Source organism: Chlorocebus sabaeus, chromosome 12 (assembly GCF_047675955.1).
Source record: "Chlorocebus sabaeus isolate Y175 chromosome 12, mChlSab1.0.hap1, whole genome shotgun sequence".
Taxonomy (NCBI): domain Eukaryota; kingdom Metazoa; phylum Chordata; class Mammalia; order Primates; family Cercopithecidae; genus Chlorocebus; species Chlorocebus sabaeus.
This window is the reverse complement of record NC_132915.1, coordinates 69,126,594-69,142,046: the sequence shown is the minus strand read 5'-3', so window position 1 is coordinate 69,142,046 and position 15,453 is coordinate 69,126,594. Positions and strand designations below refer to the sequence as shown.

General features: G+C 43.2%; 2 protein-coding genes across 2 annotated transcripts; one reads left to right on the top strand and one right to left on the bottom strand.

The window, feature by feature from the left end:
* Positions 1-70: 70 nt before the first annotated feature.
* SEC61B (SEC61 translocon subunit beta) lies at positions 71-8,297 on the bottom strand. Its single transcript, XM_007968599.3, has 4 exons — positions 8,177-8,297; positions 7,899-7,996; positions 2,549-2,650; positions 71-348 (listed from the first exon to the last, which is right to left on the bottom strand). The coding sequence occupies exons 1-4, from the start codon at positions 8,177-8,179 to the stop codon at positions 261-263; spliced, it is 291 nt and encodes a 96-aa protein (XP_007966790.1). The 5' UTR covers positions 8,180-8,297; the 3' UTR covers positions 71-260.
* Positions 8,298-8,568: 271 nt separating this feature from the next.
* ALG2 (ALG2 alpha-1,3/1,6-mannosyltransferase) lies at positions 8,569-13,519 on the top strand. Its single transcript, XM_007968600.3, has 2 exons — positions 8,569-8,993; positions 12,028-13,519. The coding sequence occupies exons 1-2, from the start codon at positions 8,646-8,648 to the stop codon at positions 12,928-12,930; spliced, it is 1,251 nt and encodes a 416-aa protein (XP_007966791.2). The 5' UTR covers positions 8,569-8,645; the 3' UTR covers positions 12,931-13,519.
* Positions 13,520-15,453: the final 1,934 nt, after the last annotated feature.

The following is a 15,453-nucleotide window of genomic DNA, read 5'->3' as shown; positions in this document are numbered from 1 at the left end:
TTTACTTACAAATCTAAAGGCAGAAAGACTAAGGGCCCTAGCAGTGAGGCATCAATGATCAGACTTGGTATAGGTGAATTAAAAAGTTTATTAGCCATAGAAAAAAACTGATTCCTCGAAATCAATTATTAATAAATCCCCCATAAAATCGCGAGCTTACAGAAAATTTCTCTCATGAACAGATAGTCACTATACTTTTGGTCCAAGAAATGTTGGGTTTTTTTCCTCCTTCTTCAGATGACAGATGGATGTAACTGAATCTACGAACGAGTGTACTTGCCCCAAATGTGCAACATAAATACAGAAGCGATGAACAGAAGACTCATAACCAATACTGGAACAGGGCCACTAGAAATAAGAAGAGAAAGCATGCTTACTTTTAGTAATAATATATTATTAGGTCTGCAATACTAAAGATTACCTAGGGGAAAAGTAGAGGTAAGGTGGGCAGCACTCAAGGTTCATCCAGAAACATTATTTATATCATTTAAAAAATTCCTAAAATTATTATTGTGGATATTTTGAGCATGTGATGATGGCATTACAATTGTGTTTAGAAAGGACGAGCCATTATCTTTTAGTAAAACATATCAAAATATATACAAACGAAATGATCTGATGTCTTGGAGACATTAATCTAATTTCAAGTATTTGTTATATTCTCAAATAAAAAGAAAAGTCTTTCAGTGCAAATGAACCAATTACCAAACTTTTCTTTTTCAAATTAAGATTTATTTAAAGACAACCTTCTGAATAAGACCTAGTATTTGCTAGCACACCAAAATGACTATAGTAAAAAATAATTTAATTGTATATTATAAAATAACTAACAGTATAATTGGATTGTTTATAACACAAAGGATAAATGCTTAAGGTAATGGATACCCCATGCACCCTGATGTGATTATTACACATTGTATGTCTGTATCAAAATACCTCACATAACCCATAAATACATACACCTGTATACCCATAAAAATTAAAAGACAACCTTCTTGAGAAGGGTTTAAAATGAGTCCCCTGAAGAGCAACGGGCTTCAAATGTTCTCTCTGAGGCTGGGTACAGTGTCTCATGCCTATAATCACAGCACCCTGAGAGGCTGGGGCCAGGAGTTAGAAACCAGCCTGGGCAACACAGCGAGATTCTGCTTGTACAAAAAAACTAGCCAGGCATGGTAGTGCGCACCTGTAGTCCCAACTACTCAGGACTAATTAACTAATCCAAATTTATCCAATTTTGTCTCCTGGAGTAAAGATCACTTGAGCCCAGGAATTCAAGACTACAATGAGCTATGATCACGCCATTGCACTCCAGCCTGGGTGACAGAGCAAAACCCTATCCCTAAAGGAGAAAAAAAAAATTCTCTCTGAAATACTCAAACTACCTCCACCAAAGACCAAAAGGTTGGCAGTCAGGACATCTCCACCTCACATATCCCCAACCCCAAGAATTACTTCCTAGATATATTCTTATGTTATCATATAAGTCTCCAATATAAGAGGAAACAAGAATTCTAGGGAAGGTTTTGTAAACTAAATTTGTGATCCAAGTCAAGATGCTGGTTAAATTAATTAAAACTACTCCAAATTAATTCAATTTTGTCTTTTTTTTTTTTTTTACCCAGATGGACAATATGCAAAGAGCATAGGACTTAATCAGAATATCCAGTTCCTCCTCTTGCTATGTGTCTTTGAGTATGTCACTTTGCCTCTCTGAACCTGAGGTCCTCATCTACAAAATGGTAACATCTCTCACCTCCCTGGATTGCTGGGCAGATCAAATTAGACAACAGACATTGAAAAGTACCAAGTGCTATGTAAATGAGAGTTGCTGTTATTATTTCTAAACCTCATCCACCAAGTTTAGTCAGGAAACAGTTGCAAGCAGTGGTGTTCTGGAACCTAACAGAAATCTGTGGGATCACATCTATCACACAGTACCAGAAACCCTGAGCAAGACATGGGGATAGGGGTCCCTGGATACCCATTTCCTATCACCTAACGACCACTCCAAAGCCTAACAACTTGGAAAGTGGTATTATATGTTCACCCTCCTGAGTCTACTCACCACCCACCAAAGGCAAGGAGGCCAAGGAACTCCTGGTAACACAGCCTAATGGGAAAACCTCCATCAGGTTGTAATAATATCAGCTTATGCCTTCAGGAGAACTTTGAAAAATCACCCAATTCCTATTCAAACGATTACTCCTATTTCTCAGTATGGGGCAAGAACACTAAATGAAGAGCAATTTCATCTAATTAAGCAGTTTTCCCTCCAGTTCTCTCTGTTCTCATCATTTATTTCGACATAGCTCCATGAAGAACTTCCCTTCCTTTCCCTCACTCCGTGAAGAGATGTCATTCCTGGCCCTGCGCTGCCTAATCGGTTGATAAACAGGCAAACCAAGCCCAGCTGCCTGGCACGAACGAGGCTGTTGTGTACAGTAAATCTCATCAAGGCAAGCACCACTGGTGACAGAGACAGAGCGCTGCCACTGCTGCCCTGCTGCCACTGGACAGAAACATAAGGACCGTTTCTAAGACTTACACTTTGAGCCCAGGTGAATCTTCTGTGTAGAATCGCCACATCCCCCCGGTGCCTGCTGAGGTCGTGCGGCCTGCACTCCTTGTCCCACAGCTGGCATTTTTCCTGAAAGAGGAAAATGTTACAAATGGCCTTTTCTGGAAATTCTTAGAATAGCATTAAAACATATGCTACCACTATTATACTGTTAAGGAACAAAAAACAAAAAACTTTCTTTGCTAGACTCCACCCAAATTCCTGCTTTTACTCCTTTGATCATGAAAACCACAATGAACTAAGTGCCTACCTGATGCCAATGCATACAATAACCCTGAAAGGCAGTCACAATTTTTCCATTTTATAAATGAGGCAAACTGGTCTCAGAAAAAGGTAAGCAAAGTACCTAAGACCCTGCAGCCAACAGGTGGCTGAGCTGGGACGTGAACCTAGCTCTGACCCTGGAGCCCATCTGCATGCCCAAAACATCCAGCTGCCTCATATGGACAAAGCATTTCACTTTCTCCTCACACGCATTTTTCACGAAGCCACATAATAAATCCCTGTTTTAAAATGCCCTGAATTCATACAAGCTGATCTTAAAATGGCTACTTTAAAAGAGGTATTTTAAAATTAGTATATTTACTGCAAAGAGACAAAAACTTTAAGCTTTCATTATATCCAGGTCCCAAGATAGAGTATGGGGAACTTTATAAAAATTACTTCGTTATGTGTTGTCACTAGTTTTTTGTTTTTTTGTTTTGTGTTGTTTTTTTGAGATGGAGTTTCACTCTGTCGCCCAGGCTGGAGTGCAGTAGTGCAATCTTGGCTCACTACAACCTCCGCCTCCTGGGTTCAAGCAATTCTTCTGCCTCAGCCTCCTGAGGAGCTGGGATTACAGGCACGTACCACCATGCCCAGCTAATTTTTGTATTTTTAGTAAAGACAGCTTTTTCACCATATTGGCCAGGCTGGTCTTGAACTCCTGACCTCATGATCCGCCCGCTACGGCCTCCCAAAGTGCTGGGATTACAGGTGCGAGCCATCACACCTCGCCGTGTTTTCACTACTTTAATATAGTGACCACATATATTGCAGAGAGAGGTAGAATGTAAAAAAATGCAGAGAACACCCAACCAAAACGTGTCTCTCACAAGGGGATCAAGGCTTGTAAAATACACTATGTGACACACGCAGCCCCAGCAAACAGAAGCAGTCTAGCAGCACTTAGGACTCCACTGACAGGAATAGGCCCAAGGAATTCTTTCTCTCCTCTTTGGGAGAAGCCCTCAGTCACCGGAGAATCCGACGCAGCAACTACCCTTCCATGCAGTACTTCCCCAACCCTGGCTGCTCATTGCTTCCCATGTTGGAGTGATACAATATAGGGTAAGCGGCAAGTGGCAAGAAGTCACAAGCAATCTTCTTCAGCTCATGTATCACCAACTCAGAAGTCCTAGTACGGAGGAGAGAGGGGAAGCCTGTCTCATCGCTGCCTGCACCATTCAGCATCAAATCCCGGTATACCCTCCCTCAAAATCTCCTTCCACTATCTGTGGGCTGATGCTTCTCAATTTTTGAAAATAGGAAGGGCACATAGGGAAGAGAACAGAAGTGAAAACCCTACGCCTACCATCTCTTCTTGCTTTCCTCCCCATTCTGGTCCTCATGCCCACTTTACCCAACCACGGTCTTTACTCCACACTCTGAATGCAGGAAGCACCATCTACAGCTCAGGGAGCCTGCCCTGCTACATGACGGAGTGGGAGAGTGCAGTCCTGGTTCTAACAGGAAGAGCTGTGATCATGCCCGAACTCTGAAAGCAATCAGTGTCAAACCATGAGTTGCGTCTATCACACTACAAGGATTGTATTTCAGATACATTAATTATGGACTACGTGGTATCCTGGGAACGTAAAACTTCACTACGTGACCATTTCTATGGGAAAACTGATTGTAAATGGCAAAACATAACTGTACAGGGATTTACAGAAAAATTCATGCCCTTAGAAAAGGTTTCACACACAGATACATGTCATTTCATCTGTGGGGTATGCAGCTGAAATCTTCCTCCTTGTTCACTGAAAAGGATTTTAAGCTAGAAGACAAACTCAGTGTGAACATATTATAGTAAGTCATGGACTGAGCCAGGACTTGGACTCATGTACTTCCTACTATTCCCACAATCTCCCACCTCCAGTTCCTGACTTCAAAGTTTCCTGGAATTACAGGAGCCCCAGAGGAATCAGTCTGGCTTCTCTTAAGGTTTCTTATTTCTGCTGGCACATGGAACACAGAAGAGTATTTGAAAACCAGGGCCCCTAGAAATACTAAAGTGTACTCAAAAATACCTCCCATTCCCTAGGGGAAGCTAGGTAAAGGTTAACAAAGCACACCTGAATCTCTCCAATTTGTATCTGGGGGCTAATTTACCCTTTCTTTCTGGTCACTGTATAACTGCCTCTCCCTTCTATACCTCAACACAATGGTTTTCATAACTAACCAGTTACACACTTTGTTCTAACATGGTGCTTCTGTCTGCTCCTCAGCGCCAAGCTTATTGACCTCAGAATCTTCATACTTACCCATTCCTTTTGCCTAGGAAGCCTATTCATCCACAAACCATTGTGTGATTTGCTCTCTTGCTTCTTTCAGGTATCTACTCAGGTATTACCTACTGTGAACATCCTACCTAAAACAACTACCTACCTTCACCCTATCCCCACGGCTCTCTATCCCCCACCCAGCTTTATCTTCATAGCCCTTATTGCCTGAAATTACATTGTCTTATTTTCCTTGCTTTTGATCTCCCACAGTGGAATACAAGGTTCATGAGTCCAAACCTTGCCTATCTTGTTCACAGACCCATCTTCGGAGATGAAACAGCATTTGGCATGTAGTAGACCTCAACACCTTGATGTCTATACATTGGTGGCTATTCCGCCATCTTAATATCCCTGATTCCCATTAATCCTGCTAGAACAATATGTGGCACTTCACACCTTTACATTTTATAAAGCATTATTGCTCCTCACAGCAAATTCCTTTTCATTGTATTTAGGAGAGCAAGAACACCAACTCCGGCCTGAGCTTAAATTTAATAACATTTCTCTTCCAAGGTAGTATCTATTATCTCATCAAGCATGGAGAATGCAACTCAGCAGACAACATAATCCAAAGCACTATTATGAATTATTAACTTCCAATGTTTTCTCGAAGACTTATAAAGCAAGGATATTCTTACACAACCAGTACTTACTACATTATACTTATGAAATGATACTTAATCACTACCAAAATTCTGGAAGCAAACACTGTCAGGTCTCTCAATCCACACAACCACGGTCTTTCTAATTACACTCGCTCTATCACACTGAATCCTAAAAGATGACACACCAACACCCACAACTTGAAAAACTGCATCTGTCTTCAAATGTTTAAGTTCTCCATTTCACTTGTGCATCAGTTATTTCATTTTTACTATTAAATAAACAATTCCATTATCGTATGTACATTTGATAAATATGTGCTTTTTCTTTTATTTCTTTACAAATTCTCGGATGGCCAAACTTCCCTGCCACAGTATTACCAATTCTCATTAAGCAGAACCATTCTCAAGGTACCGCACCCACAGGGCATGTTTTCCATTCCTGCACAATCTCTGAAACCCAGGGTGGGAAGGGGACAGCACTCAAAGCCCATATAAGTTAAACTACAGCCTGATACACTCCTCTTGAACATCCCAGTGACAGGGAACTCACAATCATTCAGGATAATTTTACATTTCTGACAGTTCTATTAGAATTTCTTTGTTCTGATGTGAAATATTTCATGTAAGTTCAAATCATCAGTTTTAGATTTACCTATTGCAGTCAACAAATGTCACATCCCTCTTCACATCCTTAAGAAGTTTCCATGCATGCGGTCAAGATCTTTTCCTCCCTAGATAAAACCCCACTAGCTCCTTCAAAAATTCCAAAACAACATGGTTGCTTGATTCCTTCCTGCAGTCATTATTTATTGTGTCATGCCTTATGGTGGGTGCTGGGGACAGAAATGACTTGAACAGGTTCTCTGTTAAAAGTCTAATGAAGGAGATAGACATGGAAACATCACTGGTCTTACAATGATACGAACAAAACGTTACGTGAGCAAAAGGGAAAACTAGTAGCTACTGCTGCTTACAGTCAGAGAAGGCCTCAAGAGGAAATAACCCCTGAGCTTAGTCTTGGAATATAAATAGAAATTTGCCTTGAGGTGAGGGAGAAAGTTTGTGAATTCAGAAAACAGTAATGAGTTCATGAGTGCTGGATCATAGGACAGCAAAGAAAGATTAGGCTGAAGGCCGGGTGCAGTGGCTCATGCCTGTAATTCCAGCACTTTGGGAGGCCGAGGTGGGAGGATCACGAGGTCAGGAGATCGAGACCATCCTGGCTAACACGGTGAAACCCCATCTCTACTAAAAATACAAAAAATTAGCCGGGCGTGGTGGCATGTGCCTGTAGTCCCAGCTACTCAGGAGGCTGAGGCAGGAGAATCGCTTGAACTCTGGAGGTGGAGGTTGCAGTGAGCCGAGATCATGCCTCTGATCTCCAGCCTGGGCGAGAGAGTGAGAGTCCATCTCAAAAAAAAAAAAGAAAAGAAAAGAAAAAAAAAAATGACCACTAAGAGCTTTGGTATCCCCCGGTTTTTTTTTTTTTAGTTCAGCAACAAGAAAGTAACAGAAACTACGCAGAAGAGTGAGTAACAGCAGAGTGAACGATGGATTGGAAAGGAAACAGCCTGAAGAGAAAGGTTAAGTAGCAAATGGAGGGCAGTAGGAAGGGAGAAGGAAAGAGCTTATGAGAAGGCTTTCAAATACAGTTTAAAGTCTGGCATATGACTGGATAGAGAGAGAGCATAAGAAAAATCCAAGATGACGCTGACGTTTCTGGCTCCGAGTAAATGAGTGTACAACAGTGCCATATGGAAGTAAGGAGATATAATTGAGAGTGAGAGAGCTGAGCTGAAAAGAGACTAAGTTTTGTGTAGGACGAGTTATCTGTAGGACAGATTGCTTATGGGGCCTCCAGATGGAAATATGACTGCAAACCTCAGGTCCAGAGACACCAGTTTAATGACATCGGTTTTCTCAAAGTTATCTCTGACTCTATTCCAGTTTGTTAACTTTCCTTTTTTAAGAGTGGTGCCCTAAACTGAACAACGAGAAGAAAATGTCGCCTTCCTCCCAAAAGGCCTTTACTCCCATGACCACGTCACTAGAAGCTCATTTTGCCCCTGTCAATCTTCATATATTAGGGTCTCCACCCCAGAACCAGCGAGTTCCTGGGTCCTATCTCCGACTCTGCAATCGAACGAACTGTGTAGGGTTCCTTACCTCTGCCGGACAGTGGATCCCGCCGCCCGGGCGGCCACGGCTTTGCTGGGAGAGCGCCCTGAGGATCCCACGTTAGTACCACTGGGGGTCGGACCAGGCTGTAACGGGAGACAAGTAGACAGACAGGTGAGCGCTGCAGGCCTGCCCCCAAAACCCCGGCCTAGACACCCGCACCCGAAGCTGGGGGAAGCAAGGGAGCTGCAGAGGAAAGGCACGGCGCAAAGCAGGAGGAGTCAGGGCTCCTGGAAGAGGCGGAGATCATGGAAGGGCCGCCATACCATGCTGGAGATGCGGATGGCAAGGAGCTGACGCGGACGGAAGGAAAGTTGCGGAGACGCCGAAGGACCGACAGCTGGCGAGACTGGCTCAGGCCCCGCCCCCAGACTTGCAGGCAAGGTCCTCGCTGACTCCAGGGACGCCTGGGTCGTCTCAAGATATGCCTGTAGACAGTCTGCTACAGATAACTTAGTTACCTGCTGTGTGGGAAGTAGATACCTCCGGCCTCCTTTCTGTGGATCACAACGTCCTTCGTAGAGTCCAATCCCTACAGAAGGAAAAATATAACCAGGGTCAGACAAGCTATTTTCTCAGGCAGTTACTAGGCTCTCACAGATTTGCGCTGATGTGGCCTAACTGACGCACGTACGGCAGGGCGGGGTCGGCCCGCAGTGGCCAGCTGGTAGCTAGGGGGCGGAGCTTGCGCAGAAAACCCCTCAGGGTGCGGGGAGCAGTTGCGGTTCCAGGGCAATGGCGGAGGAGCAGGCCTGGCAACGGGACCTGGTTCCCAAGCCGTCGGTGCTGTTCCTGCACCCAGACCTCGGCGTGGGAGGCGCTGAGCGTCTGGTGTTGGACGCGGCGTTGGCGCTGCAGGCGCGTGGGTGTAACGTGAAGATCTGGACAGCGCACTACGACCCGGGCCACTGCTTCGCCGAGAGCCGCGAGCTACCGGTGCACTGTGCCGGAGACTGGCTGCCGCGCGGCCTGGGCTGGGGCGGCCGCGGTGCCGCCGTCTGCGCCTACGTGCGCATGGTCTTCCTGGCGCTTTACGTGCTGTTCCTCGCCGACGAGGAGTTCGACGTGGTAGTGTGCGACCAGGTGAGGCGGCCGCGGGGCCGGCTGCGCGAGTGCGGACCTTGCAGTGGAGGGCGGCCGCGGGCATGACTCCCGAGAGAGGACCTTCCCTGTCTGCGATTCGGAAAGATCGGAACTGACCTGGAGAAGTCAGGGCTGGGAGCGAGCCTGTGGTTCCCTAACTTTAGTGTTAGAGATTTTTAAAGTTGCAGATTGCTAGGGTTCCACCCTCCAGGAAGTTTTCATCCAGGAGCCATGAGGTGGGGCCCAGAAATCTGCATTTTAACTCGGTCATAGGGTGATTTGGATGCAGATAGTCCTTGGGGCTCGGTGTGAGAAACGCTGTTATTCGAAGTCAGCTTCAGTCACCTTTTACTAATGAGTAACTCGGCGTGTTGTCTTACCTCTTATCTGTTATTTTTGTTGACTCTCCTTTCAGGCCATTTGCATCCCGCTGTCCTTGTGTTCGGAGCCAGGCCACACCGTCCTCAGCAGTGTCATGTGTTAAAAACGCCAAGCTGAATATATCATACTCCTATTAAAACTTGTACATGGCTCCCCATTGGTTTTTGGAAAAAAGTTCAAGCTTTTTACCTTAGTCAATAATGTCCACCTGGATCTGCCCTGTAGCTATTCTCGACTCTTTCCTTTATGCATTTTTCCCATCCTAAAAAAGATGACTTTAAAAAGTAACATTTACTCGACTAAAAATTCAGTAGTATAAAAGGATGTAACCTAAAAGCCACATCCTATTCTACTCCCTGAAGATAGCCACCGTTAAGTTTCTCTTGTATTTTTTCAGAAGTTGTGGTGACACCAGCCTGTGTCTTTTCATAGGCATATCTTCTTATTGGTATTATGACATACCTACTCTTAGGCATCTTCTTTTTCAACAAAAATATATTTATTTATTTATTTACTTATTTAAGAGTCGCTCTGTCGCCCAGGCTGGAGTGCAATGGCGCAATCTTGGCTTACTGCAACCTCCTCCTCTGGAGTAGCTGGGATTACAGCCGCGCGCCCCATGCCCGGCTAATTTTTTTTTTTTTTTTTTTTTTTTTTTTTTTTTTTTTTTTTTTTGAGACGGAGTCTTGCTCTGTGCCCCAGGCTGGAGTGCAGTGGCGCGATCTCGGCTCACTGCAAACTCCGCCCCCCCGGGTTCCCGCCATTCTCCTGCCTCAGCCTCCCGAGTCGCTGGGACTACAGGCGCCCGCCACCTCGCCCGGCTAATTTTTCTTGTATTTTTAGTAGAGACGGGGTTTCACCATGTTAGCCAGGATGGTCTCGATCTCCTGACCTCGTGATCCGCCCGTCTCGGCCTCCCAAAGTGCTGGGATTACAGGCTTGAGCCACCGCGCCCCGCCGCCCGGCTAATTTTTTTCTATTTTTAGTAGAGACGTGGGGTTTCACCCTGTTGGCCAGGCTGGTCTCGAACTCCGTACCTCGTGATCCATCCACTTCGGCCTTCCAAAGTGCTGGGATTACAGGCATGAGCCACCGTGCCCAGCCGGGACATTCTTATGTATCGGTATTAGAGATTGACTTCATTCTTCATAGTGGCCAGAAAATCCACTTTTGTTTAAGTGTATCATAATTAAACATTCTTCTTAAAGGACACTAATACTGTGACTAGTTTTTTTTGTGAATAGATCAGTGTTGTAATGAACATCCTTTTACTTCTTTTTTTTTTATTTTTTTGTACTTCTGCAAATACGTCCTTTGAGGAAATTCGTAAAGTTGGTGTGTCTAAAAGTTGTTAATTTTAAATATCAACAGCTACTGCCAAGTTTATCTACCAAAGAGGCCGTGTCACTTTACTGCCCAACAATGTATGATCCATGCTTTTGTCTGCCTTGATATTAAAATTAACCGTTTTAATCTTTGCCAAACTGATAGGTGCAAATGGCATCACATTTGTATTTGTTTTTCTTTAATTATGACTCCTGAGTTACTTTTCATCATCCTTGCTTGCATGGAAGCTTTCTTTTTAAGTAATACGGACATTTACCAAATATCCTGCATGTGTCAGTAGGCGTGGGGCAGCTGAGACTACAGTGGGTAGAGGAAAAATATTGACTTGGAAATAGGCATCCTGGGTTCAAGTTCTGTTATCTACTGCTTTAATTAAGTGGCTTTGAATAAATTGCACGTTATGCCTAAAGTTACCTTCTTCAGGTGTTAAGTTAGCTGAGACTAAAATGACTTGTAAAGATTACCCAACGAGAAAGTCTGTAGTAATGCCAGCATGTAGTACATGCTCAATGATGACTAGCTTTAATATTTATTGAGCACATACTGTGTGCTAAATTTCATGTGTTTTGCATATATCAGTGCATTTAGTCATCACAAAAATTATATGGGTTTTTTGAACTATAATTGTCACCGTGTTACAGAAGAGGAAACTAAGGCCCAGAGTGGGATAAATTACTTGATCGTGGCCACACAATTAGTAGAGCTGAGATTCAAACCCTGGCAATCTTGAATTTAGAGCTTATCCTCTCAACTACTGTAGTTCATTCATTCATTTCCTTAGGAGGAGAAAGATCCTAGAGCGGCACTGTACAATATGGTAGCCACTAGCCACATGTGGCTGTTGAGCACTTGAAATGTGGCTAGTCTAAACTGAGATGCGCTAAAGTTAAAATACAAACTGATTTTGAAGATTTAACGTGAAATATATGTATATATAAAGTATCTCATTAATACTATTTAGTATTGATTACATTTTGAAATGATAATGTTTTGGGTAAATAATATGTTAAAATTAATTTCACCCTTGAAAACATTTTTAATATTACTAGATTTCTATTAGACAGCACTATTCAAGAGGAAACCACTGGACTTGAATCTTTAAATATTTAGCACACATCGAGCAAACGTCTCTAGCCTTCTGTACACCAGGCATATGGTACTGGCTAAGAGTCTTGGGGAACAAAACAGAAGTAGACATTGCCTATGAGGAGCCCTCAAACTAGCATGTAGGATGGGTGTCTGTGTTTTTGGTTTGGTTGAAGTTGAGTTGACCACTTTATCTGCTGTTGATTTTTGCTTTGGCTAGGTGTCCGCCTGTATTCCAGTGTTCAGGCTGGCTAGACGGCGGAAGAAGATCCTGTTTTACTGTCACTTCCCAGATCTGCTTCTCACCAAGAGAGATTCTTTCCTTAAACGGCTATACAGGGCCCCGATTGACTGGATAGAGGAATACACCACAGGCATGGCAGACTGCATCTTAGTCAACAGCCAGTTCACAGCTGCTGTTTTTAAGAAAACATTCAAGTCCCTGGCTCACATAGACCCTGATGTCCTCTATCCATCTCTAAATGTCACCAGCTTTGACTCAGTTGTTCCTGAAAAGCTTGATGACCTAGTCCCCAAGGGGAAAAAATTCCTGCTGCTCTCTATCAACAGATACGAAAGAAAGAAAAATCTGACTTTGGCATTGGAAGCCCTAGTACAGCTGCGTGGAAGATTGACATCCCAAGATTGGGAGAGGGTTCATCTGATCGTGGCAGGTGGTTATGACGAGAGAGTCCTGGAGAATGTGGAACATTACCAAGAATTGAAGAAAATGGTCCAACAGTCTGACCTTGGCCAGTATGTGACCTTTCTGAGGTCTTTCTCAGACAAACAGAAAATCTCCCTCCTCCACAGCTGCACGTGTGTGCTTTACACACCAAGGAATGAGCACTTTGGCATTGTCCCTCTGGAAGCCATGTACATGCAGTGCCCAGTCATTGCTGTTAATTCAGGGGGACCCTTGGAGTCCATTGACCACAGTGTCACAGGGTTTCTGTGTGAGCCTGACCCGGTGCACTTCTCAGAAGCAATAGAAAAGTTCATCCATGAACCTTCCTTAAAAGCCACCATGGGCCTGGCTGGAAGAGCCAGGGTAAAGGAAAAATTTTCTCCTGAAGCATTTACGGAACAGCTCTACCAATATGTTACCAAACTGCTGGTATAATCAGATTCTTTTTCAGATCTTTATGCTATGTTCATTAATGTCATTTTTATGGATTGTGGACCCAGTTTTGAAACCAAAAAAGAAACCTAGAATCTAATGCAGAAGAGATCTTTTAAAAAATAAACTTGAGTCTTGAATCTGAGCCACTTTCCTATATACCACACCTCCTTGTCCACTTTTCAGAAAAACAATGTCTCTTATGCTATAATCATTCCAAATTTTGCCAGTGTTAAGTTACAAATGTATAATTCCATGTTCAGCAGAGTATTTTAATTATATTTTCTTGGGATTATTGCTCTTCTGTCTATAAATTTTGAATGATACTGTGCCTTAATTGATTTTGATAGTTTAAGTGTGTATCATTATCAAAGTTGATTAATTTGACTTCATAGTATAATGAGAGCAGGGCTACTGTAGTTCCCAGAATCAATCCACTGAAGTGTTCAGTGTCATCTGTTAGGGAATTTTTGTTCGTCATGTCTTTGCCCAGATCCGTAGCGAGAGTGCTCTGTATTTTTTTAAGATAATTTGTATTTTTGCACACTGAGATATAATAAAAGATGTTTATCATGAAAAAGAAACAATATTAGATTTTGGTCTCCATAATCTATTTTGGTATTGTTATGAACATGGATATGACAACCAAACTGGAAATCAGCACACTAGGGTAAAGTGGATACTGAAGAAAGAATATTGTCACACATGTGTTGTGCACCTTGTTTAGGGCTTGCTTATTAATACCATCTAGGTCATTAGTTTTGTTAATATTTGTGTTGTCTTGACCAAGCTCCTACTAAGTACAAGACACAGATTTTTTTTATCTTCCAAGGCCTGGCTCAAATGCCACTGCTGCAAAGCTTTCTTTGACTCTCTGGCCACCTCCCAAACCAGAAGTGATCTTCCCCCTCCATATACTCTAGCCTTTTCATGACACTGATCTTTTCATGACACTAACTTATAGATCACTGTTTACCTGTTGGTGTAACAGCAAATTATAAATAGTAGTTTTCAACATACTTCTAAGGCTAAATTCATTTCCAAGAGTAGCAAACTTACTAGCCAAAGGCTCCACATTTATCAACTCTTAAAAGCTAGACTTGAGAGCCTCATAGCCTATATGATTTTGAGTAAATTAATCTCTGTACCTCAGCTTCTTCATCTGCAAAGTGAGATAATTGTACTATTCTACTTTCCTCATAGTGCGGTTATAACAGATTGTGATAATAATTACAAAGTACTTAATACTTCGCATGTAGTATATATATTAGCTATTAGTATTTTGCAATTTGGGGATATTGAAAATTAGAAGTTGCATGTTGGTTCATGCTGTACTACCATATTGTTCTTTTGGGGCTCTTCAATGGGTGAAATTCCATTTTACAGTTTATCATGTGCATCTGTGTCACAGGAGTATTTTGGCAAAATGATTCTGTACCAAAAAGGAGTACTATAAAATGAGGGTGCCAAATATATTGAGTCTTTTATGGGATTAAAAGTTCTGTCGCATTCCATTTTCTTTGGCATCAAGAAAGCTTACCATGTAGTACAGAAGGTATGATTTGGTTCATGTGTTTCTGAGAAATGGAGCCTTTCCAGGAAGCCTGGTGGCTCTTATCATGGAGTTTAGCACAGATAGACTTGGCCACACTGTGATCTGTAACATGGTGCTTACCCTACTAAGCAGTACTAAACATTTGCATATTTGACCTTTTTTTTTTTTTTTTTTCCCCAGACGGAGTCTCGCTCTGTCGCCCAGGCTGGAGTGGAGTGCAGTGGCCGGATCTCAGCTCACTGCAAGCTCCGCCTCCCGGGCTTAGGCCATTCTCCTTTCTCAGCTTCCGGAGTAGCTGGGACTACAGGCACCCGCCACCTCGCCCGGCTAGTTTTTTGTATTTTTTAGTAGAGACGGGGTTTCACCGTGTTAGCCAGGATGATCTCAATCTCCTGACCTTGTGATCTGCCCGGCTGCCTCCCAAAGTGCTGGGATTACAGGCTTGAGCCACCGCGCCCGGCTATTTGACCATTTTTATGCAGATCCTTCCAAATGGACTACATGGATCCATGGACCCTGATTTTAGCTTCACTTCATTGTCCTAAGCCCGAGTGAGTAACAATAAGATTTCACAGGTCTGGGAGGGATAGTCCTGCCTGCCATGAGCTTCCAGCTTCTGACCATTAGTTCCTGGTTCCTGGACCCTAGAATGGAACTTTCCCCTTAAGAGGTGTTCACAGCTTCCAAAACTAAGCTGAAGTTAGGGAAAATAGAAGCATGGGACATTAAAGGTGAATTGTGGCCTTATCCATAGTAATTCTGGTAATTACTTTGTGCAGGGCGTGATAGGAGATACATACATAGCGGATGCTTACTCCGCAACAATTCACTGAGGTGTAGGTGTTCTTCCCTTTTAGATGAATGTAGTTAAGCAACTTGCCTGTGTTCCACGGCCTTGAAGCATGGACAGAATCTCAAGACCCTCTGACTCCAAAGTCCAACCCCTTTATCATTCCTCAGTCTGCCCTCAC

Excerpts from the sequence above, each read along its gene's own strand:
- ALG2 (XM_007968600.3), top strand. The coding sequence starts at position 8,646 with ATGGCGGAGGAGCAGGCCTGGCAACGGGACCTGGTTCCCAAGCCGTCG. Across the intron at positions 8,994-12,027 it reads ACGTGGTAGTGTGCGACCAG|GTGTCCGCCTGTATTCCAGT; the intron begins GTGAGGCGGCCG and ends TGCTTTGGCTAG.
- SEC61B (XM_007968599.3), bottom strand. Across the intron at positions 2,651-7,898 it reads GGATCCACTGTCCGGCAGAG|GAAAAATGCCAGCTGTGGGA; the intron begins GTAAGGAACCCT and ends TTCCTCTTTCAG. Across the intron at positions 349-2,548 it reads GATTCACCTGGGCTCAAAGT|TGGCCCTGTTCCAGTATTGG; the intron begins GTAAGTCTTAGA and ends TCTTATTTCTAG.